Here is a 25,852-nt window from a genome sequence, read left to right on the forward strand (position 1 = left end):
GAGAGGTTTATGCCTTGACGCAGAGGTCCAGGGTTCAAATCCGACTAGTGACAATTTCCTGCATGTCTTCTCCCTTTCTCACTTAAGCTGTCCTGTCAAATTAAAGGTGGAAAAGCCCAAAAAATAATCTCTATTAAAAAAAACAAAGATGTAGCAGTTCAGGGCGTAGCAGGGTGTTGTGGGGCATAGTAGGACATAGCAGTGCGTTTACATATGGGGGTTCCCATGTACCATCTCCACTGCCACCCTGCCAAGATCTCTCGCCACCCCATGTAAAATGTTCTAGATCCGCCACTGGGAAGCACCCCTAGGTCCTCCAGTCCACACTCCAAAATAACCCGATTTGCTGCGTTCATGTACATTAACCTATAGGGGAAAAAAACCTTCCATTGACCTCCATTAAAGAAAAATGTTACAGTCGCATTTAATTTGCAACGTTAGCCAGACTTACCATCCTAACGGTTAAACAAAAACAACTCAACTCCAAGTTCACAATGTCAATCTTTATGTAGCCTAGAGTTTGTTTCGAAAACACAAACTAGACAGGAAATGTCCTGATGTCAGACCGTCCCATCAGCACTTGAATGCACACTATACAGGCAGCGAAGAAATGAAAGTCGACTAAAAAGTTAAACTAACATATTCTTCGAATAAACGTCATAATCAGCTTTTAAAAGGGAAAGTCACAAATGGACATAGGGTTTAACGTTTAGGTAAAACAACTTTTCAACGGTTAAAATGAAAACAGTGTTTCGTCACGTGATCAAAGGTCAAATGTTTTGCGGGAATCAACCATGGATGTATTAAGAGAAATCAACATGGCGAATGAGATGACATCTACAACACCGGACGCGGTGCAATGTCCCGTTTGTTTTAAAGACTTCAAGCCTGCCACAATTAACGGACACCTCGACGTTTGTCTGCTAACAAGCGTTACCGACAGCAGTCCGTCAACGGCAACAGCAACAGACGAAAGCGAACCTCCTTTAAAGAAATCTCGCAATAGTGCGGAGACTGGACCACCCAGCCCCGTTGTCAACAACACTGTGGCCAGCTCCTCCTCAATGGCTGGTGCACCGTCATCTGCGGTGCTGTTTTCTCTGTTTCAGACCAACAAGAGTAAAGTTTCAGTCCAAGGTGAACGGAACGGGTTAGTTTCAAGTACACAATCTCCTGTCAACAAGGGAGTTAAACGTAATTTGCTGGGCGAGGCAGAACCAGAACCAGGACCAGGACCAGGTACAGATAATGTGAGGAGCCAGCCCTCTGGATTAAACGGACAGAATTTGAAGACATCCACTGATTTATCACCACGGACACTGCTAACGATAAACACGCCTCTGGCGGAGACCCTGAGACCAAACACACTGGAGGAATACTTTGGTCAAAATAAAGTTGTGGGCCAGCAAACACTCCTCCGGTCACTTCTGGACTCCCAGGAAGTCCCATCGCTGATCCTATGGGGACCACCGGGATGCGGAAAGGTGGGGACGGGGTGGTGACGACTTAGATGAAGCATCCATGATGCAGCATCACCTAACGTTACCCTTAACTAATGTCCTATCGGTTTTATATGTAATGCTTGATTGTAGCTTTCTCTCAAGCTTTAAAAAAGTGACCTTGTTTAAAAAAAAAAAAAAGTACACCTACTTATTCTTCTAAAAATCAAGAATCTATGAATATGCAATTTATTTTTTATTTCAACTACACACAACATGTCTTTACTAAAAAGTAAACTCAGTGCACTGGAGGTTTAAAGTTCCTACGTCACACGTGTATACTGTGTATACATACTTGAATGTACATGTCTTAAAGGTAATTACATTGGTTAATGATTCAAATGTCAAATCAGCGCTATGTAGTAGTACAGTATAACAAGCAGTTCCTATAAGCAGTACTCAGGCTACAGGCTCCAGTTTGTGCCAATGGTAGTAGCATAGCATTGTATCGCTCTTCCCTCTCTTGCACTTGATAAAGAGAGAGTTGAAACATTTACAGCATGTTGAAAGAGTAAGTCATTTCTTCTCTGGCTGCCAGGTTGTTACTTGCAACTGTTCTTTGTCAGAGCTGAATACAGCATGTTAATGACTTCTTAGGTATGCCAAGCTACTGGGGTGGATTGTCATACAGCAGTTTGCCATACTTAAACTTTGTCGACATGCTTTAGTAACACTTTATCTCCCTCTGTCAATTGTCTAACAGCGCTCATGTTTCACAATTAAGGCCTTTTGAAAGGTTATTTTTGGAGCTTGTATTTATGAGGATGTTAGGATAATTATTGATCAAATAATAGACAGAAATCACTGAAGTTCTTCTCTAACAGAGGCCCTCAAAGGTAGATGCAATTATAAGACCTGGAAAATTAAATGAATGGCTCAAAAACTGGAGATTAAAGATGCCAAATAGGTGCTCCTAATGTATCCCATTTAGATTCCAAAAGGCATTGCATGTGTTTTAATTATATTTCGTTTTTGTATGTGTTTTGTTGTCTTTCAGACCACTCTGGCTCACATAATTGCCAGCGCCAGTAAAAAGAAGGGAACAGCTCGTTTTGTCACTCTGTCTGCCACCAGCGCGTCCACCAATGACGTCCGAGAGGTGATCAAGCAGGCGCAGAATGAGCTCCGACTGTGCAAGAGGAAAACCATCATGTTCATTGATGAAATTCACCGCTTCAACAAATCCCAACAGGTGGAATATTAAGCCAGAAATATGTGCTCTGATCAGCGTTTGTACTGTAGGCTGCAACTCCAAAATCCAGCCGGTGATTGTATTTTTCATGGATTTCTGGGTCAGATAGTTTTTCTTCCCTTTCTTTTTAAGAAGATTGATACCACTCTCATGTCTGGCAGTTAAATATGAAGCTACAACCAGGAGATAGTTAGCTTAGCTTAACATAAACACTGGAAGCAAGGGGAAAGGCTAGCCTGGCTCTGTCCAAAAATAAAAATATTGTCCACAGCCTGTCTTAACTGCTCCATTATGAGAATGCGCTCACTCAAAATAAACACTCAGTAAATCCCCTCTCAATCAATACCCAAGCTCCTTTATTTGATTCTTGGAAAATGTATATTATTATTTGTGAGTCAGTAGAAAAGGATATAATAGTTTCTATTTTGTTTCTAAAACTGAATGTGTTTACAGTTAATTGTTTTTATTTAATTTTAGAACATAAATCAAGAGTTGCACAAATAATTTTTCTGTTGTAACGTTCTAACACAGTCACAACATTTTAAATAGGTTAGGTTTAAGATTTAGCCTCTTTTTTCAGTAAAATTGCCAGCATGTAGTAGCTTATTTAGGGTTGTACTGCTTTCTATTCCTTAACCTTACAAACGGTTGACTGTAGAAAACAATATTTAGACTTTGTGTAGCCTTGTGCTACATGACAGTAAATCTCTATAAGTCAGCTCGGTCAATAATAGTGAAACATATACTTACCCTTGATATCTTGTCATTTCAGAGGTAGTCATTGTTGTTTTTTTCCTCCCATGTTTGCTTTGCTCTCTTCTTTTTCCCACTCTGTATGTGTAACTGTAGGACACTTTCCTTCCTCACGTGGAGTGTGGGACAGTGACTCTGATCGGGGCAACCACAGAAAATCCGTCCTTCCAGGTGAATGCTGCCCTGCTGAGCAGATGCAGGGTGCTGGTTCTGGAGAAGCTCTCTGTAGAGGCGATGGGCTCGATCCTGGACAGGGCCGTGGCCACACTGGGGATCAAAGTCCTGGGACGAGATCCAGCAAATCCCAAAGATCAAGACCAATCGGATGGTCACGAGTAAGTGCACCCCTGGTGACCAAGCCCTTAGTGTCACACATCATGGCCGGGTGTCATCAGACAACTCAAACTCCTTTGGTGGAGTGGAAGGCCTGTTGTTAGATAATATATATGGGAGGAGCGTACTAGTAGTTGTTGGAGCAACAGCAATCCCCTCAGCTCTGGCCTGGTCTGATATGTTGACAGAAAAGAATTTGCATATGAGTTGTAGACAGTAAGACAGTTCTTAACTGCTGGCTGCAGTTGGTATGAGATGATTATAAACTCCAGAGAGATGATCAAATATTTGTGTCCGATTTTTGTTTGTTTTGGATACACTGAAATCTAGGCATGTAACATGTTGCAAGATGAAAGGGTTAGCAGCTAATTTAAGGTTTGAACCAGAATGAAGCTGGCTCACTTTTATCCGGGATAAATCACCATAGTAACCTGTACTACACAGCTTAGAACACAATTACAAAATACACTCAGTTCCCAGTTTATTACTGTAGGTACACCTACCTAAACTAAAGTTAATACAACATACAATACAACTGTCCTGCAATAAATCCTACCTTCATGAAAGGTATAATGTTCAGTTTCTGTTGCAAGTGTTTTAGAGAGGTGCTTACTCAACGTTATGATCATTTTGACGGCTGTAGCTTGTGTTAGTACTGTGTACAGTGTTGAATTGTATTGCGTTATACTAACAGTTATCATTTTGTCCACCCTATTTATCAATTGGGGTCAGGTAAATAACAGAAACACCTCATTGTATAACCCAACAGAGAAACTGGCAACTGAGTGTATATTGTTCATATCTATTTTTCAATTTTATAACTCTGTTACACTCAGAATGTGTTTCAAGTCTAATGTACCTTTCCCTACACATTTATAGTGTTTGTTCTTTTGCTGTAATTGGAGAAATGTTTTTGTTAGGCAGTTATCAGAGCAGACTGAACATTGTTGAAGTGCTAGCATTTAGGAATGCACCAGGGATATGGATGATGTGTCCTGTGCATACCTGAAGAGAGCTGCACATGGGTCGAATTTTGTCACCATTTGAGGCACTTGGGTTTCTTACTTGGGAGGAGCTAGAAACAGTGGCATCCTCCAGAGGGCTCATCAGTAAAGGACAGTTTGAGATGAGGATGAGAAGAAGTCCCCAGCAAGCATATCTGGTGTAAATGTCTGATTTTCTAGTAAAAAACAGTTATCTGAGTATGCATCCTTGAATTCCTTCTTTCTCAGGTGTAATATAATAATTCTGCAGTGACCTTATTGTCAGACTAGTTAAATAAGTAGAAATACTCTTAACATTAATATTTGGGATGCAATATATGTTATCGTTTGTATGTGCTTCCTTACAAAAAAACAGACTATATTTTACTGTACCAGTACAGTACATCTGATATACATTATTGTTCTCCTAGGCCAAAGATTTTCATTGAACGAAAAGCTCTGGACACCATCGCCTACCTTTGTGATGGTGACGCGAGAGCAGGACTCAACAGTTTGCAGCTGGCTGTTCAGGCTCAGGTGAGCTCGGCCCGGCCCAACCCATCAGGAAAAGATGGTTCTCAGGAAATCCTGGTGAAGGAGGACCACGTCAAGGAAGGTCTTCAGAGGTCCCATATTCTCTATGATAAAGCTGGTAAGCCCAGATGTACTTGTTTGTCAGTTGTACAGTTGTTACTAACCAAAGTTAACCTCTGTAAACCCCAATGATTTGAGAAGTGGTTTGTGCAACTTTAGGGCACCATAGATTTACCAGTATACCAGAAGTAACCTCTAAAACTTGTGCTTCCATGCAGTTATTTTCTGTTATTCTTTAAGTATAACCAATAATGGCTAAAACTGTGAAACACTATCAGAAAAAAAAAGATTCCATTTGTTTTTTTCAAATTTGGTATTGTTTAACATTTCTGATTAGCAGCTAGCAAGTTAAAATATGTTTTCCCTTTTTTATTTTGAAATCTATAGCTTAATACCTCATTTACTTGGATGTTGTGGCAATTATGGGCCACAGTAGTAGTTTAAAAACTTTTTTTGTTTTGACTTTAGGGAATTCCTTTTTTTAATCTCTAATAGAAAATTGAAATTCAGGGAAGCCTATTGTTTGCAAAATCCATTTTACAGTTTTTGTTGTTTTTTTATCCATTTTTTTTATTAGTTTTATATTTTTTAAACATACAGAACAGACAAACACAATTGAACAAGAACAACAACCCTCTCCCACCCCCCACCCTCCGCGGTCTCGAGGAAAACAAATAAACAAAAACAAAAACAGAAATCACACCTTGCCTAGTCACTCTCCTCTAATTCTTGTGATGCTGAGGTCATTAGTATGGAAGCGTATTACATTCACCATAGAGCTCAAGCATAACTATGTCTAGAAAATACGCCAACCACTGTTTTATACAAAGCGAGTGTGGGGGGAGCCAGCGCTGAGCTATCATTTTCTTGGTCGCGGTTGATCCGGCTAGCCAAATTTTCTTCTGTCCATTTTACAGTTTTTTTTTATTTTAAAAATGTGTAATGACAGACTGGAGCTATCCCTGTTCAGAATACACCTGATAGTATGAAATGAATCTGTAATTTGGAAAACGTGTTTGAGATTAGAGGACATCTGTCTAATTTTGAAACACTGACTCAGCCCATTTAAAAAGGATTCATGCAATAGTAGGCCTGGGACAACGATGGCTTTAACAGAATCAAGAAGCGTGTTTTAGGATTATAAAAGAGGGTGTGTCACACAGTTCATAAAAGTATTTCTGCACATTAACACACTGCTACATATTTTACAAATCCAAATATTTAAATCTTCTGAGCAACACCTGCCATCAATATATTCACTTTAAATGACATCTAAATAACTCGAGGTTTTGAGCTTTACAGCCCTATCGTATTACTTTCTAGAAACGGTGTTCACTATCCTGTCACAGGGTTGAATGATAAGAGATAAAAAGAAACCTCAACAATGCATGCAAACCTGGGGGTGTTTATAGCAGTGCTCACGGTTGCTTAGGAGTGCCATGTATTACACAGTACACACATTTAAATAGAGCCCCAGTGTCCTTACAAAATTGTATATAAAACTATGACTCTGCATAGGATTGGTATGCTGTACATTCATAAAACTAGAAAGTACTAGGATTTGTTTTTTTCTTAACTGTGATAGCTAACTAATGTATAAAACAAATGTGTATTTAAGGTTTTTATCCTAGTTACAATATTTATACTGTAGTTTCAGCCACCTCAATCATTTACACTTCCCCACCCTGCCCCCCCACTCCCACTCACTGTTTCATCCTCTGTCCATCAACGCTGTCCTGTTGCATAACACATCAGCTGTCCCAAAAGATTGAGATGTTCTGTTCCCTTCATCTTGCAGAGTGATGAAACTGTCCCTCAGCTTAACAAATGACCTTAATGGAGAGTATTCTTCCCTTCATTATGGCTTTATATGGTCTGATCAGTTTTAATGTTGCGTGTTTCTTCAGACCATTGAGAATATTTGGAAAATGGTTGATGAAATGCCACCTGAAGAATGATGGGTCTTCTTTTCATGTATTTGTGTGTTTGTGTGTGTTACTCAAAGGTGAAGAGCATTATAACTGTATCTCAGCGCTGCATAAGTCTATGAGAGGCTCCGATGAGAATGCGTCTCTCTACTGGCTGGGCCGCATGCTAGAGGGCGGTGAGGATCCTCTCTATGTGGCTCGCAGATTGGTCCGCTTTGCCAGCGAGGATGTCGGTAGGTGAAATGATTCATTATATCATCTCTGCATTTATTCATCTACTGTGTTATGATCATTCAATAAGCAGTTGCCAACTTATAAATGAGACCACAGCCCTCTGGTTACCTATATGGTTTAGATTATATTTTACTAATCATGTTTGTAACTTTGCATGGCTGTGCAACATCATTAAGATGGTTGCTCTATTTGAGATACAATAAAGACTCTTTCTAACATCCCAAATCCCAGCTCATAACCAGCTAAATCCGTTACTTCTTTTAAATCTTATTAAGTTATTAATTTACTGTTTTAACTTTCATTCTTTCTGTTTTATCAATTCACTTTTCATTCATTCACTTGTTCTGTTAGACAGCAGTTACGTGTAGATGTATGTAGTTTTATTATGCGTAATGTAGTAGTTGTTGTTTTTTGTTATTTATTATACTAATATTGTACTAGTTGCAATTTCTAATTAACAGTAAAAGCATTTTGTAACATTTTTTGAGTAAAATATAAATACAAAGTTACTCGTAGCAGTGGTAGTAGTATAGTGATTACTTGTACAGCACTTTCTCACTCACAACAGTACTGTAATGTGTGAGAAACTAAACACTTTCTTTAAATAGCCTGACTGGCCAATTGCCTATTAAAATGTCCCGTACCATTATATGGGAACACTGGATGGAAATAGCTTGTACTATTTTATTGCAGGAGAGAAAATACTTACTCAACTGAATGCTTAAAGAGAAATGAGAGAGAGAAGATTTTGAGCCAGAAAATGTATCCTTTAATGCGGTCCGACTGGGCGGCGTCCGTCTCTTGTCCCATGTCTCTCCCAGGTATGGCAGACTCCTCCGCTCTTCCTCAGGCTGTGTCAGCCTTCCAAGCCTGTCACTTCATCGGGATGCCTGAATGTGAGGTAGGCTTACCTGACCAATCAGTGATGGTTTGGAGTCATATCAACCTGATTTTCAGTCAGTCTTACAATAGCTGCTACATACAGCTTAAACCCCACTGTCTTTACCTCTGTTACTGCTCAACAGGTGATCCTGGCTCAGTGTGTTGTCTATCTGGCACGAGCACCCAAATCTGTGGATATCTACAAGGCCTATGCTAATGTGAAGGCATGTTTGAGGAACCACAAAGGCCCTCTGCCCTCTGTCCCCCTGCACCTTCGCAACGCCCCCACCAGGCTGATGAAACAACTGGGCTACGCTAAAGGCTACAAATACAACCCAGCCTTCAGCGGCACCGTAGAGCAGGACTACTTACCTGACGAGCTGCAGGGAATCAACTTCTTTACCTGGACGCCTTCCGACCCATGAGGATCTGTTGCAATGCTGTAACAGGTTAGAAACCAAAGCTGCTGAATGGAATCAATCCTCTCAAATGATCAGTTGTTAGGGTGTGATCTAAGTTTTATGTAGCTGCTGATCCAAATTGAAAGTTACAGTTAGGACTTTTACATGTCTTTTCATTAATTGATTGTTCGCAGTAAACCATCAGTACTATCATTTTACATTCAAATGTATCTCCAATTTGACTTTCGTCAGCTGTTTTTGAACAAGGATACACTAACCATTTACAGTACTTCTAGATATGTTCATAAAATAAAGTCCTTAATCTGTTGAAATAAATGACAATAAAATACAAAGTCTTTGTATTTCCTAAAAAGATAATCCAATGTTTCCAATGGTAAATATGTATATGTTGGTTTATCTTTATCCTGTCCTTTTAGTGTTGTCAAATATTGTTTTAAACTGATTAAAATGTTTGCTTCTTTATGTCATGAATGTTATATTTTTTATAATCTGTATATATTTTGATGAAAAACGAGACAAATATAATATTAAAATGTCTTCATACAGTTTATTGTCCAGTCACTTGTTACAGTAGAGACGACCCTAGCCTGTGACATAGCAGGACTGGTTGTGGGCGAGAGTAGAACCATGCTGTGGCAGGCAAGTTGGCTGAACCTTGTCATTGATAACAGCACTTTTCTCCAGCTTAAGCAGGGCAATGTCATTCCTACATTATAGGAGGAAACACGAAGAATTAAACATCAGTAATAAGGTTAAGGGTCTATTTAACTGTGTAGAGTGCTTGTTTGATGGTGTATTTATTTAGACAACTTTTATTTACTCAGCTGTTCTGAGTTTTTCAAGGGCATGTTTACTGTGTTTCTTAATCACCACAGATCTGGAGCACTGGAGTGGTTATGTTGAGGAGGGAGAATTAATAACCTACCCACAAGACACACAGTTGTCGTTCCATTTGGGATGGATGATCATTTTTGCCACCATAATGGACAGTTCAGGTCCCTCCTCCTTGTTCATGTCATGCTCAGCAAGAACCAACCAGACCCTGCGTGGAATCTGGATTGAAAAATAAAAAGCTTGTTTATATGTTTAAAAAGTAAATATCTAGTGTACTAATGCTCTAACCTGAAAATGTAACAATGTTCTAAAAAAATAGATTCATTCAAGATCCCACATACCAATTCTGTTTATCTGAGATGTAAATGCCACAAATAAACTTCTCCTCACGTGATGCAGTGTGTAGCAGTCAAGAACCAGTTAGGAGCAATAAGTGTTCCTCCACAAGTGGGGAAGAAAGACTCTAAAGAAACCTGGAGGCTTGTTCCCCATTCACCACATGAGTGGTGTCGGGCTGGTAGCTGGGTACACCACACACTTCATTTATCAATTCATTAAACAGTAACTGTATGTGTTTAATGCGAACTCACCCGTCGTGACCACCAAGAGGAGGACAAGTACCAGTTTCATCTCTTATTCGTCCAAACAAACTGGCTTATCATGCAGACCTACAGTATTTATAGGCAGCAGTCCAGACCACTTCAGACACAGCCTGGGAGATTTCCTTACATTTTACAGGTGGCAAAACTGCTGTGTAGCCTACTGTACCAACAAAGAAGTCAGATAACGGCTAAAAATCAGACTGTATACAGTATGTGCAGATTCAGACATACCAATAATGCAATGCAATACACAAATTGAAAGCTGGTACCAATCCTAGAGACCCACAGCTGTTAAGGCCCCACCAAAATGTAAGATTATTTTACTAAACAGGAGTTAGTGTTTTATTCGTACACAGAGCCCAAATATATGCTTCTACATTTTAAGATTTCCAGGTTTTAGGCAGGAGGAACTTAGTATTCTGTTATTGCAGCACTAATTAAGAGAGAGTATTTAAAATAGATAATCATTTGTAAAATATGGTTAAGGCAATCTGGTTTTGCTGATGGGCCATTTACAGGATCTCTGAAAGTCAATATCTAATGCGTCAAACTGAGGGGTTTAGAGGGCTTTTGAAATGTAGATGTTTTAAGGGGTCCTTAATAAACATACTGTATGAATAAAGAGTTAATATAGACGGAAAATGATAATTGAGAGATTTGACAAATATTCACAATGTATGTCATGCACCCCTTAAAATCTGCTTTACTTGTTCAATTATGGCTTTTCATCAAGGTATTGGCAAACATTTCAAATGAATGTGTAAATTAAAGGGAAAGTCGCGCACCCCTTTACTAAAATTGTTATATTATTGTGTAAATTAGGAGAAAGTCAAAAACTACTTAAATTGTTAACTAAGGGCGTTTGAATCGGTTTTAAGAAGTTCAAGCTTTTTTCGAATTAATTAAAGATTATTGAATATTATTTTAAGTGAATACTTTCAATAGTGCTAGCTAAGACTTACAGTAAGAGAAAATTGATTTATAAATAAAATAATTTACACACCTTGCCAAAGGGTGCCGCTGGTGTCTACTTCAGCGCGCTGCCCAGAAGAAGAAATTGTAGTTTAAAGATGGCGCTGCCCGGTGTTTTACTCGTGCGTCTCAGAGCGCTGTGTAATGTTGGCAAATGTGTTCATACGGGAGGCAAAACAGCGTCCAACTGGAGCAGCAAAGTGCGGTGGTATGGCAGAAAAGCACGGAGCTTTCAGGAACAAGGGACATCATATTTACAGACTAAACGAGGTGAGTGAAGAGTTAGCAGTTAGCCAGCTTAGCTAACAGGTGACCGCTCGCAGCAGCGCAAAACCTCAAGGACATCCATCGTGTAAAAACACAACATTCGTGCTGGTATTTTGGGGTCTTTTCTTACAGTTTACCTGAGTTTAGACTGCAAATAAAATATCGTTGACCTTGCAGTGTGTGTGTGACCTTTGTTTTTACCTTTTCAGATAACGTGAGCTCAAACCTCCTGAAGGAGTTTCCAGATCCTAAAGGTCTATTGAGTAACACCCTCTCCCGTTCTCTGGGAGTCAGCGACCTTTCCCAGCTCATCCAGTACAGCTGCACGGAAAATGCGGGTGTCACGGTACGAACAAAAGTCATAGAGATGGGGGGGGCACATCATGTCCATTGAGAGCTTATGTTTCACATAATAATGCTTATGCATTTTTTAACTTTGTTCTGTAGAAAGCCACTGTCACACTGCTGTGGCCCTGCAAGATTGAAGAGGAGGGGTTTGCCTCCAAGAAGATCGATGCAGAACGATTTGCTGCAGCTGCTGCTTGTTTCAAGCTCAGAGTAAGCTACGTTGACCTCAGACTGTATAAAGTACAGACACACATTTCCATTTTGTCTTACCAATCTGTAGTAATATTTGATGCCCTTTCTCTCGGTCTCTCTCTTTGTGTACAGGAAATGGGTATCATTGGTCCAAATAATCAGCTCCCTGGGAGAAGAACTGGCAGGGTGACAGGAGGGCTACAATCCCACCTTCATGATAATGAGGAAGACTCATTGACAGAGAATGTCCTTGTGTCTAGAGCGAAAGCAGATGAACCAAACCAATGGCTGCCTTCCAAAGAAGACCACTCTAACATCTCTGAAGCTCTTTCCCTCTTTCCACAACCTAAATCTCTCCTCACTAGGGTCATCCAGGTGGCCACGTCATCCAACAGAATCAGGGTTGGTAGCTCTTTACCCTTTTCACAATAAAAGCTAAGCTTGTAAGTCCTGTATTCTAAACTGTAGGGCTGGGACGATATGCTTTTGTCCCGATTCGATTCTTTCACGATACATGGGCTTCGATTCGTATTGGGATTTTTATTTATTGCGATTTGATAGTATTGAGTATTGCGATTTTCTTTTCCTTCTTTTACAAAAACAAAAGTTAAAAACACTTGTAGAGACAATATCATGAGACATTTCTAAAAACTAGTTGTTTTCACATATCAGTCAGTCTGACAATTAATTTCATTTATAAAGAATTACATAACATGGATTTGTAGCATTTTCTGCTTTCGGTCAGAAAACTGATTTGATGTAGTTGCTGTCAGCGGTACCGTATAAACGGAAAATATTTAGGTGAGTAATTGGTTAAAAAAAATAAAGGTAAAGAAGGGAAAAGAATCAATTTTAAAGATTTACTCAAAATGACAATACTTACGATTTTTTTTAAAAGAAATTCCCCACCCCTACTAAACTGTATGTCATCCATACATTTACAGGAGCTAATGCAGTTCAGAACAACAGGAGGAAAGCTAAAGAAGTGTGACCTGACTCTGCACTGGCCAGAAGAGATGACGTTCTCTGCCACAGCGAGCAATCGAGTGACCGCCGAGAGGAGAGCTGCAGCTCTTGCCTGCATGAAACTGAAGGTGAGGATAACTTTATGAAAAAAAAACTATTATACCTTTTTACCTACATGTTTGGAGCATGTGTTAAAACATGCATCACGTCACCTTGTCCAGGAGCTGGAGCTGCTGGATAAAGACAACAACCCGCTCAGTCATGCCAAGTACCATCTAGAGAAGGTGAGGGAGGCTGCAGAGCGAGAGAGACGCCCTCTCCCCCTGGAAGTTCCGGAATACCTGAAGGAACACATGAGAGAGTACCTCGCACAGGTAAGCCTTTACCTCATGTATGGATGATGGAAGAAATGTTCTTATCATGTGGGTAAGTGCATGGCCAAAGGTTTGTGGACACATAATCTGTGGACTTTTGGTCTTGATAGAAACAGCACTGTTCAAACAATTCAAAGTGGGCTGTGTTGATGGGGGGCCGTTTTGCATCATTTTAATTGGGTGAGACACGAAATACAATCCAGGACGTCAAATTTGAGTAACAGATCCATGTGTCCAAAACACTGCAAAACCGTTAAACGGAATTTAACATATTAGGGAAGTTAATACAGCAGCAATTTTTTGGAGGCGTTCAGTCCGAAGTGCTAGTCAAAGCTGTCACATTCAGTTCATTTCAATGTTGTGTCAAAACAAACGCCTCATCTTTATAACAGTACCCGGTGGCAACAGAAGTACAGAAGCTTTGGGAGGAGGAAGAAGCGAGAGGACAGCAGACAGTGAACCAGGAGGATGAAGAGGAAGAGGAGGACTTGACAGATGCCATCACAGGCAGGCCGTACAGACCTCTGTCTGAACATGGCGCCCGACGGCTCAGCAACCACCTGCAGGAGAAATGGGAGACGGCGAACCCTGGGCTGAGTGTGGAGCTCCCGGTCGATGCCCACCGTCAGCGCGTGATCTCGGCAGTGCAGTCGTCCAGGGTGGTTGTGATCGCTGGTGAAACGGGATGTGGGAAAACGACACGGATCCCCCGCTTCCTGCTGGAGGAGTGTGTGAGAGGTGGTGAGGGGGCTGAGTGCAACATCCTGGTCACCCAGCCTCGTCGGATCAGCGCCGTGTCCGTGGCCCATCGTGTTGCCCTTGAAATGGGTCCAGCTCTAAAAAACTGTGTGGGATATCAGGTAGATACAAGTTTATAGTATACATATTTTTGTTATTTACTGCATGTTTGTATTTTGTCAATAACGAGCAACAATCAGCTATATCCCCTAGAGGGAGCACCTTGTGGTAGAGAGTCATGGTATATAGGCTTATGTGTTAATACAAATGTTCCTCAATCCTGAGCATGAACTTCTGTATCCTAACTGTTGTGCAAAGACTGGAGCCACAGAATGTCCACATCTAATAGGTTAGGATGACCTGGACACACCAGTCATTTGGACTTTTAGATCAGAACTGTTTCCTGTCCTTATTGGGTATACGTTCCAAAAACTGTTTTCCAACAATTCCATCTATTCTGTGCTGATTTGTGTAGTAGTGGCATAAAAGTAGAGTTTGCAGAAATAGCAAAACCATTAACCCAGATTAATGGTACCGTGTCTACCTTTTGGACTCCTGGCTGGTAGCACCCTAAAAGATTTCAAGATTCGTAATATAAATGTGACTAGTAGAGCTTGTTCCTTCCTTTTTTGTTATGCTACTGTTGTTATGGTTATTCACATTAGTGGATACATCTGAATATGTTATGTTTTTGTACAGTAAGTAATTATTTTCTGTGCATAGGTGAGACTTGAGAGCCGACCACCAGAGCAGAGCGGAGGAGCCTTACTCTTCCTCACAGTGGGCGTTCTGCTGAGGAAGCTGCAGTCGAACCCGTCCCTGAAGGGAATCAGCCATGTGGTGGTAGATGAGGTTCACGAGAGGGACATTAACACAGACCTGCTGCTGGCTCTGCTGCGCTCCAGCTTAAAGGAGAATCCTGACCTACGAGTGGTGCTTATGAGCGCTACTGGGGACAAGCAGAGGCTGTCCCACTACTTTGGGGGCTGCCCAATTGTTAAGGTGCCTGGATTCATGCACCCAGTGAGGGACAGATACCTGGAGGATGTGCTGAGAGAGATGGGACGCCCACTGCCAGTCCAAAAGAGAGTGGAGACAGACAAGCGGGTGAGACTGGAGTCTGTATTGTGTTCCCACTTTAGTATGTCCTGTGGATAAGTTTGTTTTCTCTTGTCCTGTGTCTGACTTCAAATTTTCTCGTTTAAGGGAGGAAGAGACGATGTTGCACCAGATATAGATTTAATAGCTGATGTAATCGAGCACATTGACAGACGTGGAGAGCCAGGTAACTAACCGACTAACGCTCCCTACTCTCACCCATGTTTTTATAGCAGTGTTTAAGATGATGTCTTTGTCAAAAATTATTTCCCCTTATGCTTTAGGTGCAGTGTTGTGTTTCCTCCCTGGATGGCAGGACATCAGGGCTGTTCAAGAGAAACTGGAGGGGAGGCGCCACTTTTCCTCAGGCTCACAGATGATCGTACCATGTAAGGGAGCACAGACAGATTAAGAAAGACTGGTCTTTTGTCCTCCAAATGTAGAGATTGGATTTACGATTCATTGTCCCTTTTTTCTTTTAGTGCACTCTAGTTTATCAGTAGCAGACCAGCAGGCAGTGTTCCAGCGCCCCCAAGTGGGCCAGAGGAAGATTGTCCTCACCACCAACATTGCTGAGACCTCCATCACCATAGATGACATTGTCCATGTGGTGGATGCAGGAACTCACAAAGAACAAAATTATGACCCACGGACTAAGGTCAGTTTCATCGTAAAGCCAAACTCTAAGCTTGTGATTTGTTGTATTGGAGAATAATCCAGTCGCTTCCATTTTGGTTTTCCAGGTCTCCTGTCTGGACACAGTATGGATATCTCATTCCAATGTCACTCAGAGAAAAGGGAGAGCAGGGCGATGTCAGCCAGGACATTCCTACCACCTGTTCCCACGGAAGCAGCTGGAATCCATGACTCCCTTCCCCATCCCTGAGATCCTGCGCACCCCGCTGGAGAGTTTAGTAGTGCAAGCCAAAATCCACAGTCCTAACTGCAAGGTATTGGGGGGAAAAAAACCAGTGGCTTTGGTGTTTGTTTTTAAACCTGCTATTTTGTGTATTTGTGATGTACATTTTTCAATCGTGTGTGTGTGTGTGTGTGTAGGCCGTAGATTTCTTATCACAAGTCTTGGACAGTCCAGAGCAAAAAGCTGTGAGAGATGCTGTCCAAAATCTACAAGACATTGGTGAGTGATGTTCGGGATTTTGCTGTTGGGATTTTAGTCACCTTGTGTGTCTTAACTTTAAATAATATGTATGCATGTTATGTTTCTATGTATATGTGTATGTGTGTATATACAGTATCTCACAAAAGTGAGTACACCCCTCACATTAGTAAATATCCCATTATATCTTTTAATGGGACAACACTGAAGAAATTACACTTTGCTACAATGTAAAGTATTAAGTGTACAGCTTGTATAACAGTGTAAATGTGCTGTCCCCTCAAAATGACTCAACACACAGCCATTAATGTCTAAACCGCTGGCAACAAAAGTGAGTACACCCCTATGTTAAATTCCCATAGAGGCAGGCAGATTTTTATTTTTAAAGGCCAGTTATTTCATGGATCCAGGATACTATGCATCCTGATAAAGTTCCCTTGGCCTTTGGAATTAAAATAGCCCCACATCATCACATACCCTTCACCATACCTAGAGATTGGCATGGTTTTATGTCAGTTAGCCTAATAGCTGGTTTGATTTGCATTGAGAGATGATTTTATGGAAAGTACCCCATGCCAATCTCTAGGTATGGTGAATGGTACTGTATGTGTTTATAAAAATAAAAAAATCCCCTTAGACCTCAGAGGGTTTTAACTTACAAATGTGAAACTCTCTTTTGGTTTTCAAGAAAAATGTTTTGTAATGCTCTTTCTGAGGGTTACAAATGTGAAAAAATGACATGTCTTTGTTTCCTTATGAATATCTTGGTTTCTTTATTTGCTTTTCCTTTAATGTGGGTAGATTTAATTGATCAGAACATAGGACAGACATTTAAGCTTTTGCTTCAGCCTAAAGCCTTTTCAGTCACTATTTACTGAGTTTACACTGTGATATATTTACAATTATTGTTTTATGATGACTGAATAAACAATTACTACTTTCTTTAAAAAATGAGTGCCAATGTTTACTTTTGTAGGTGTTCTGGACAAGACAGAAACCCTAACGCCTTTAGGAGAGCGCGTCGCCGGCATGTCGTGTGACCCTCGTCTGGGCAAAGTGCTGGTCCTGAGTGCCATGTTCAGATGTGTTCTGCCCATGCTGTCTGTAGCTGCTTGTCTGACCAGAGACCCTTTTTACAACAGCCTGCAGAACAGAGCTCTCGTTAACAAGGTGAGAACAACACCCACCTGTTGATCCACGTGGTTGTAAAATAACATACCTGACTTTGTACAGCAGCACAAAGTGTAAACGCGTAGTGATTGGTTATCATTCAGTCGTCTGTGTTCTGTTTGTCCCAGGTGAAAGATGCTCTGAGCAGCTCCAGCTTCAGCGACTATTTGGTGTTCATCAGAGCTATATCGGGCTGGAGGAGAGTTCAGCAGGATGGGGACAGAGAGGACAGGGATGAATATCTGGAAAAACACACACTGTCCAAGTTCAGCCTTCGATTCATCAATGGTTAGTTTGTCAGTACATTGTTGTAATTTAAAAATCACTACTTCTACTTTTTAATTTTTCACGCTTCACAAAACAATTTCTGTTGTGCCATCGCGCTGCAGGTCTCATCTCTCAGTTCAGCGAGAACCTGCACGAAGCGGAGCTGGTGTCTCGCGCCAATGAGTGCCAGCGTCACACGTCTCTCTACAACGAGCACAGCAACCAAGATGAGCTGCTTAAAGCTGTACTCCTGGCTGGACTCTATCCCAACCTTATTCAGGTACATAGCAACAAAGGAGTCTAATTATAATCCTACTCTGTACAATCCATTTCCTGCTGTGCTCCATCAAAGGTTGAAGCCAGAATTGTGAGATCTAAATATTGGCTCTTCCTGTAGAAGTGGAGGATTGTCTCCAATTGTCTTGTGGTGAAGTTGTTTCTAAGTTGCAAATACAATTTTATTATATTCAAGTTAGATCCAGCTTTTGTTATGGTCGTCTTTCTAAAGGCTACTTGCACCTGTTTGGGTCAAAGCCAAAATTAAATGTTCCAGCATCACATGGATGAAAACGCGTACTTTTCTCTCAGGTGAAGAAAGGTGTTGTGACCAAAGGAGGGCGCTTTCGCCCTAACGGAATGTGTTTCCGCACACTCAGTGGGCCCGTACTGCTTCACCGCGCCTCAGTGAACAGGTTTGAACACGCTCCAAAATTCAACTGCAGCAGGTTTTTACTTTCGTGGTGCGTATGTAAAATGATTGTGCTCCTTTGTGTTGTAGGGGAAAAGAAGATCTCCCTAGTCGCTGGTTGACCTTCTTTAGCGCTATCCAGTCCAACGGGAACGTTTTCATCAGAGACTCTTCTACAGTTCATCCACTCGCCCTGCTGCTGCTCACAGACTCTGATCTCACAGAGACAGGTAGGACAGTTTTTTTTGTTTTGTTTTTTTTTTCTTCCCAGCCACTGTGTTTGTAGGTGGTTGGGAGAAGGATTGGAGGTTAAAAGAACCCTTATAATTGGACTGAAATGCAATTTCATTTCACTGCATTATCCAATCTGACATTGTGTTCATGTTAGCGGTTTCTGAATGATATATTCATTCAATATATTCAGACTTTAATTCAATATATTCAGACTTTCATTCAATATATTCAAGGTTAATTCTATATATTCAGAATTTCATTCCATATAATCAAGGTTCATTCCATATATTCAGAATTTCATTCCATATATTCAGAATTTCATTCCATATATTCAAGGTTCATTCCATATATTCAGAATTTCATTCCATACATTGACTTTCACTTTCATGCAATATATTCAAACTTGATAGATGATCTTACCTCCAATTTTTACCACATCTAAATCGGTCAAACACATTTGAAATAATACAAAAATGCTACTCCAATTTACGTCCTACTTTATCTAGCTATTAGGATAAGGAAGAACAAATGAACAAATCAAGCAGTATTAACATCAGCGTTATTTTCACTCTTTCCTCACTTCTGTATATAGAGGTGAACCTCCTATATAGCAAATATGATTACCCTCTTACTGTAGAGTCCCAGACTTGCTGTAAATCCTCCTCTTTTCATAAATGACTCTCTGTTCTTTCTCTCATGTCCCAGTGAACGGAGACCGAGTGGAAGTATCATTTTCTGGACGCTCTCTGGTGCGCTGCGAGTTGTCCGTTGGGACCTGGGAGCTGCTGTGGGAGCTACGCACTTCCATTCAGACCATGCTGTACCGCAACCTCAACAATCCCAGAAATGCAATCGCCAACTCTTCTCAAGACGGAAAGCTCATCTCCTTACTCGTAGAGCTGCTCAACAATACAGACTTGAACCCGTTTGCTCAGAACAGTGACAGTGAGGTGGATTGATGACATTGAGCACTTTCTACACATGTACGTTGGATCTACTGGTTGGTACAAAGGAACCAATGAATGATGGTCTGTCATTTGTATGTTGTTTTTTTTTTTAAGAAAGTTTGAGAACTTGAGTCGGTAGTTAATGTGTTGATCTAATCAGGACTCTCGAAGAGCAGAAATCCACAGTGGACTGTATGTTGTATGCTAATTATTTTTGAGGCAAATGATTAGCTCCTTCATGGTAAGGAAATCCATTGGTTTGACTTTTGGACTGTGGTTTATTATGGTTATCTGCTTCCTGAAAAGCAGAAGTTGAATTTTACTCAAAAGAATCATTAGCCAAAGGTCAGTAAAACAGACTGCATGCAATAAATTGTTATATTTATTGCAATAAATATTCACATGCCAACATGAGGAAAATGGATCCTATTGTTTTAATGAATTTTTGAACAGCAGATGAATGGAAGTGAGAAGAGAAAAGAACTCATTTTACAAAAGTGCTTAGGAAAAATCCTTCATAAACTGTGTGTGAAAGCTAGACAGGCGTCTCAGTACTTCTTCCATCGTGTCCTCAGAGGTCATAATGTAAAATCTGCAGAAAGAAAGAAGGGCTAAAGGTAACCATTTCAAAGTATCCTTAATTACTCATATATATCCTTATTACTTTTTTTTTTTTTTTTTTTACTAGAAAGCATGCTTTTTGCGTAGTGAAGCCTGTATTCAGTATAATAATGCTCTATCTATGATGTATTATACCTGATGTGGTGGGTGCCCTGCTTTTGTCCATAGTCACAACCAGGACTGACAATCACACCAGCCTCCGCGAGTAGTCTCATACAGTAGAATGCATCTGGTTGCATTCCTATTTCCTAAAAGCAAAAACATAACCAGGTGTAAAATATTGTATGACTGATGCCCCAGATATGTGACAATTCTTTTAATGATGCTATTGCTCTGGTTTTGCGGTTTATACTAGGTTCTATGAGATAGTATTGTAACCTTGGCCTTCTGAATGGCTTTAGGTGGAAGATGCAGTCTGGGGAACGCAAATACTCCTTTCACTGGCTGACAGCAGAAACCCGGCAGATTGTTTACTACCTCAAGGACTCTCTTTACGTTATGAACCAGCGTGGTCCTGATGTGTTGTGTCTCCTGCAGAAGATAAGGGCAAGAACAAAAAAAGAAATCAAACTGGGTCAGAGTAATGCCAATTGCTTAAGAAAAGCAGGCTCTTGGACATCCTGCAAAATAATAATCTAAACTGCATCTATGTGTTCTCACCACACTATAAAGTGGGTATGAGGGATCTCCTGGTTGTGGAGGTTTCATCATCAGATCCAGGGCAAACTGACCCAACACAGGTGCACAGGCATCTGTCGAGAACAGTTTGTAGATGTATTTCATAACAGCGAGGTCCAGATTTACCAGCTCCACGTATCCACCACGCAGACCACACCTGGTAGGAGAGAGAAGAGTCCAGTTAGTAGCTGTTCTGAAGCTTCGGTCAAATCGCACAATCTTCCACAGCAGTTTGCCCAGCTGTCCTGAAATTCTAGATGTTGAAATTTCTGTTTTTCAGTGCTCTTTAAGGACTTCTTGTTTCATCGATCTTGTGGTGAGACTATTTTGCTAACTACTGTTTCCAATGTCAAGAATTAACTTTCTATGTCAAGTTTGTTTTGATTTGTCTAAATTACAACTGAGCCTTTGTCTTAAGTTGCATTTCTGCAACTTTTGTGTGGACCACCTAGCACAACTTTAGATACTCTTCAGGACTGAAAACGTACTCTCCCATGAAGCCTTTCGATGCTGAGTGAAAGGACGCCAGCTCCACTGTGTCTGAAAGGGGAGGACCCATCTCAGCCAGAACCCTTTTGTAAGAGACAAACTCACTATGTTCCCCATGAACACAGTCCTGATAGACCTGTGAAGGAGAACACATAGATATGCAAGTGTTCATTTACACATTTGTTAATGTTTATGAATATCTCTGGATAGAGGACAATGTTTTAAGACATGCACCTCATCAGCCAGAAGAAAGAGTCTCTTCTCTGAAACGAACTGGATCACCTCTTGAATTGATTTCCTGCTTTGAACATAACCTACAGGCAACATGGCATGAAAACGACCATGTAATACTAAATTTTTTGAAACCAAGAAATATACTTTGATGTCCATTCTGGTGAGGTTTTACTACCTGTAGGGTTTCCAGGGTTGATGACATACAGAGCTACAGGGTTGCAGACTCCCTTTGCAGATTCCAGCGCTCGATGCAGCTCCTCCACCTGCAGCTCCCAGCCCTGCTCCTCATTGAGGTTGTAGGGAACGGTAACTGCTCCTAGTCCCCTTATGGACATAAGGGAAATGGAGTAGCATGGCACAGGAGTCAGCACACCTGTTCTGTGTGAAGCCTCACTGTTCACCAAGATGTTGAGAATATTCTAATAAGCACAGGAAAAGATTGGGTTTACTTTAAGATGATGATAATCTACAGGAGGAAAAGACACAGTATATAATATTACAGATTGTCAGTAATATTGTCTGTTACCCCGAGTGCCCACTGTGAACCGGGGCTGATGAATATGTTTTCAGGGTAAGATGGAGCCCCGCCATCTCGTCTCGTTATGAATTCAGAGACTCTGTGGACTATTTCTGATATACCCCTTGTTGCAGTATAAGAACCTGAAGGAAGAACACAGGAAAGGTGAGATGACACTGTAGAGCAGTGTGATATTATTATTGTTTTTTTGTTTTTTTTTATCTCTATGCTATGTCATTGTATTATTTTCTATTTCTATTACATATATTTCATATGGTATTATTTTATCATAATGTGCGAATATTACATATACTGTATGCATACAGTATTCCTCTATAAAATATATTCCCATACATTTGTATGTATATTGTATTTATTAATTATCTTATACTTACATACCTACACTGCCAGAGTTGCACAAAGTTGCAATTCAAATAGCTTGTTTTGTCAATCCAAAACCCAAAAACATTTAATTTACAATGAATGACAAAGCGACAAATTATCACATTTGATAAACTAGAACAATGAAATGTTTGGCCTTGTAATTTATGAACTTAAATTAACTTAGTGTATATGCAAACCAAAAAGTAAAACACACACACAAACACACTTTCATCTAAAATGATCCAGAAATCTTGGAGACAAATATCTTAAAACATTGGCAAATAATACAAATACAATACAATCTGCTGAGGGGGAGATACCAGTAGAAAAGTCGGTAGAAAAGAATAAATGTTTTTGTAATTTGAGTGAGCTGAATCTTTAAAATTGTCATTGTAATAATACCACATAGACTACTCTTACCTACACTACCTCCATCACAACCCTTCAGCAGACTCTGAGCCCTCTGTCTGACGTCCACTGGCAGTCTGTCGCTGTTCACAAGCTGAGGGTAAAGACATGCTGCAAGAACCTGCAAAATATGAAGACACACAGTTATGTATGTTTTTTTAGTCAAAAGGAGATGTATTACAGTAACTGGTGTTTTAATAGGAAACAGCTTAAAGATGAGTAGACTTTATAAGTCATATTACCTGTTGGACAAATGACAGAGGCTTCACGCCTGCCTTGTGTGGGTCACCCCAGGAGACATCTATCACTTCTTTGAAAGGTTTTCTCACTCTCTGTGAACAGGTGAATTTAAAGCACAAACACAGGTTGGAAAATTCACTCTAGAATCAATATTGCAAATATGTCAACTTTTTTTTTTTTTAACTTACCTGTCTGAGCTCTTCCTTGATCTGGCTTGCTCGTCTGGCCAGAACTAAATACTGCAACTGCTTCATGTTCTTCACATTTGGAATGATCTCCTGCAGGACATTCATTTCTGTAATTCCTCTTCACTTCTATCAGACCAGCGGCTGTGCTGAGCTGAACTGTGTTGAGCTCGCCAACTTGCTGCAAGTTCAATTATTGCATGTAGATTTCTAGTTAAAAATAAACATGGAAGATATGTGGTAATTTGTGCCTTATTAACAAACAAAAAGTCTAGAAATCAGTTACAGCCATAACTTGCACAAAACAAACAACTCACATCACTTCTGTTCTAAAGTCCCTGTCTTATATTTTATTTCAACCTTTCCTTAAGAGATTTACTGTAAAACATAAAAAATATCTTATATTGAAAAAGAGACTTTTGTGTTGCAGTTTGCCATGTGCAGAAGACAATGGGAGAAGCAGTGGCAGCAAAAACTGTCCTGTCCTGTTGTACACTGTCCTGTACACTGTCCTGTGACTCCATGACTGTCCTGTACACTGTCTTTGTAAGGCTCCAGGTGCTGGTAGATCCAGGTTTGAGATATGATCTGGTCTTTCACTTTGCCAGTGTGATCTGTGTTTTATCTTCTGATTAAAAAAGAATTCATGAACATTTTTGAAATGTGCTTTACTCAGAGAGGGAGTGGAGTTTTTGTATGTGTGTGCAAGTGTGACCACATGTTCAAATTCACATTCCTGCACAGGTATTTCTGTGTGTGTGTGGATGCATTGCCAAACACAACTTTTGCATTCACTCACAATATGTTTGCAGTCCCATGCATTACGTTTTGTTTTATGAGGTTATGGACAATGTATTGGGGAAAACAAGCAACTAAATACCATCTACACTATATGCATAACCTGCAGTACTGAATTCTACAAAAATAAATAAATTGACCTTTGTCACTGGTCTGAGCCATGCTCTGGAATGGAAAAAACACAAATACAGGGAATTTGTATATTTCAATCCACTATTGAGGGGAAATATAATAATGGCGATGTGCATTAAAATCGGTTGTTTGTGTACCATGGAAAGCCTAAGTAGTGATGTTTGAAAGCATCAAACGAATTGTCTTTCGGTGTAAGAGAGAGAGCTAATGTTTCAGCTAACTTTGGCTATTAGCCTACATTAAATTATGGCTCATGCGTTTAGGCTATTTGACACATTCATCAATTCGTTACATTTGTTTTCGTCTTGGCACGTTAGCTGTAAACTCGGGGCATTGTATTTTATTCATCCGTTTATCATCACCACTCACCTCCACACAAGCCAAGAAACACAGTGGATGGGGAGGGGATGATGTGTCATCCTCTGTCACAGGACAGTGTACAGGACAGAGTCTGGGAGTCACAGGACGGTGTACAGGACAGTGTACAACAGGACAGGACAGTTTTTGCTGCCACTGCTTCTCCCATTGTCTTCTGCACATGGCAAACTGCAACACAAAAGTCTCTTTTTCAATGTAAGATATTTTTTATGTTTTACAGTAAATCTCTTAAGGAAAGGTTGAAATAAAATATAAGACAGGGACTTTAGAACAGAAGTGATGTGAGTTGTTTGTTTTGTGCAAGTTATGGCTGTAACTGATTTCTAGACTTTTTGTGAAAGTAAACAAAACTGCACTGTTTGTTAATAAGGCACAAATTACCACATATCTTCCATGTTTGTCTTTAACTAGAAATCTACATGCAATAATTGAACTTGCTTCACATTTGGAATGATCTCCTGCAGGACATTCATTTCTGTAATTCCTCTTCACTTCTATCAGACCAGCGGCTGTACTGAGCTGAACTGCGTTGAGCTCGCCAACTTGCTGCAAGTTCAATCATTGCATGTAGATTTCTAGTTAAAGATAAACATGGAAGATATGTGGTAATTTGTGCCTTATTAAAAAACAGTGCAGTTTTGTTTACTTAAAACACAGATCACACTGGCAAAGTGAAAGACCAGATCATATCTCAAACCTGGATCTACCAGCACCTGGAGCCTTACAAAGACAGTGTACAGGACAGTCATGGAGTCACAGGACAGTGTACAGGACAGTGTACAACAGGACAGGACAGTTTTTGCTGGCACTGCTGCTGGACAATCGACCGTACATCTGTAGAACGTTTAATTTATTTCTTTTAATTCATCTTGATTGATCTTGTTTGTCTTCAGTGTGTGGGACAGCAGAAAAACTGCTTTTAACTGAGTCAGGCTGGTACTGTTTTTCATAATATATTCTAACTTACAATGTCTAACTTATTTTCATATCTTTACTTTGATTGCTGATAAAAAATTAAATAAATATATGTAAAATACATTTCCAGTCAGTAGACCGTCTATTTAATATCTAATAATAATGTAATAATGATCAGTTTTCGTTTTCTAATAAATGCTTATATATATATATATATATATATATATATATATATATAT

The 25,852-nt window shown here is 40.1% G+C and overlaps 3 protein-coding genes across 4 annotated transcripts; 2 read left to right on the top strand and 1 right to left on the bottom strand.

The window, feature by feature from the left end:
* Positions 1-577: 577 nt before the first annotated feature.
* Positions 578-9,365, top strand: wrnip1 (WRN helicase interacting protein 1). 2 transcript variants are annotated; one of them, XM_078264183.1, is made up of 7 exons: positions 578-1,484; positions 2,497-2,691; positions 3,541-3,779; positions 5,192-5,412; positions 7,360-7,515; positions 8,338-8,417; positions 8,542-9,365. In XM_078264183.1, exons 1-7 carry the CDS (start codon positions 795-797, stop codon positions 8,821-8,823), a joined length of 1,863 nt encoding a protein of 620 aa, XP_078120309.1. In that variant the 5' UTR covers positions 578-794; the 3' UTR covers positions 8,824-9,365. The 2 variants fall into 2 exon arrangements, with proteins under 2 accessions (XP_078120309.1, XP_078120310.1); XM_078264184.1 differs by lacking the exons at positions 8,338-8,417; positions 8,542-9,365 and adding an exon at positions 8,210-8,318.
* Positions 9,366-11,313: 1,948 nt separating this feature from the next.
* On the top strand, positions 11,314-20,054 carry dhx30 (DEAH (Asp-Glu-Ala-His) box helicase 30). Its single transcript, XM_078263938.1, has 19 exons — positions 11,314-11,498; positions 11,705-11,841; positions 11,943-12,053; positions 12,168-12,437; positions 12,980-13,129; positions 13,223-13,375; positions 13,768-14,235; positions 14,837-15,220; positions 15,320-15,398; positions 15,496-15,600; positions 15,694-15,869; positions 15,955-16,161; positions 16,268-16,349; positions 17,305-17,498; positions 17,627-17,786; positions 17,888-18,045; positions 18,354-18,457; positions 18,544-18,683; positions 19,393-20,054. Exons 1-19 carry the CDS (start codon positions 11,327-11,329, stop codon positions 19,644-19,646), a joined length of 3,504 nt encoding a protein of 1,167 aa, XP_078120064.1. The 5' UTR covers positions 11,314-11,326; the 3' UTR covers positions 19,647-20,054.
* LOC144526454 (alanine aminotransferase 1) lies at positions 19,732-23,567 on the bottom strand. The gene is made up of 11 exons (XM_078263940.1): positions 23,394-23,567; positions 23,208-23,297; positions 22,978-23,086; positions 22,183-22,316; positions 21,832-22,075; positions 21,657-21,736; positions 21,422-21,558; positions 20,916-21,090; positions 20,634-20,786; positions 20,391-20,503; positions 19,732-20,226 (listed from the first exon to the last, which is right to left on the bottom strand). Exons 1-11 carry the CDS (start codon positions 23,496-23,498, stop codon positions 20,136-20,138), a joined length of 1,431 nt encoding a protein of 476 aa, XP_078120066.1. The 5' UTR covers positions 23,499-23,567; the 3' UTR covers positions 19,732-20,135.
* Positions 23,568-25,852: the final 2,285 nt, after the last annotated feature.

Source organism: Sander vitreus, chromosome 12, assembly GCF_031162955.1.
Source record: "Sander vitreus isolate 19-12246 chromosome 12, sanVit1, whole genome shotgun sequence".
Lineage (NCBI taxonomy): Eukaryota > Metazoa > Chordata > Actinopteri > Perciformes > Percidae > Sander > Sander vitreus.

Excerpts from the sequence above, each read along its gene's own strand:
- wrnip1 (XM_078264183.1), top strand. The coding sequence starts at position 795 with ATGGATGTATTAAGAGAAATCAACATGGCGAATGAGATGACATCTACA. Across the intron at positions 1,485-2,496 it reads GACCACCGGGATGCGGAAAG|ACCACTCTGGCTCACATAAT; the intron begins GTGGGGACGGGG and ends GTTGTCTTTCAG. Across the intron at positions 3,780-5,191 it reads GACCAATCGGATGGTCACGA|GCCAAAGATTTTCATTGAAC; the intron begins GTAAGTGCACCC and ends TTGTTCTCCTAG.
- dhx30 (XM_078263938.1), top strand. The coding sequence starts at position 11,327 with ATGGCGCTGCCCGGTGTTTTACTCGTGCGTCTCAGAGCGCTGTGTAAT. Across the intron at positions 13,376-13,767 it reads TGAGAGAGTACCTCGCACAG|TACCCGGTGGCAACAGAAGT; the intron begins GTAAGCCTTTAC and ends TCTTTATAACAG. Across the intron at positions 16,162-16,267 it reads TCCACAGTCCTAACTGCAAG|GCCGTAGATTTCTTATCACA; the intron begins GTATTGGGGGGA and ends GTGTGTGTGTAG.
- LOC144526454 (XM_078263940.1), bottom strand. The coding sequence starts at position 23,498 with ATGAATGTCCTGCAGGAGATCATTCCAAATGTGAAGAACATGAAGCAG. Across the intron at positions 23,298-23,393 it reads TCAAGGAAGAGCTCAGACAG|AGAGTGAGAAAACCTTTCAA; the intron begins GTAAGTTAAAAA and ends ACCTGTTCACAG. Across the intron at positions 21,737-21,831 it reads CAACCCTGGAAACCCTACAG|GTTATGTTCAAAGCAGGAAA; the intron begins GTAGTAAAACCT and ends TGTTGCCTGTAG.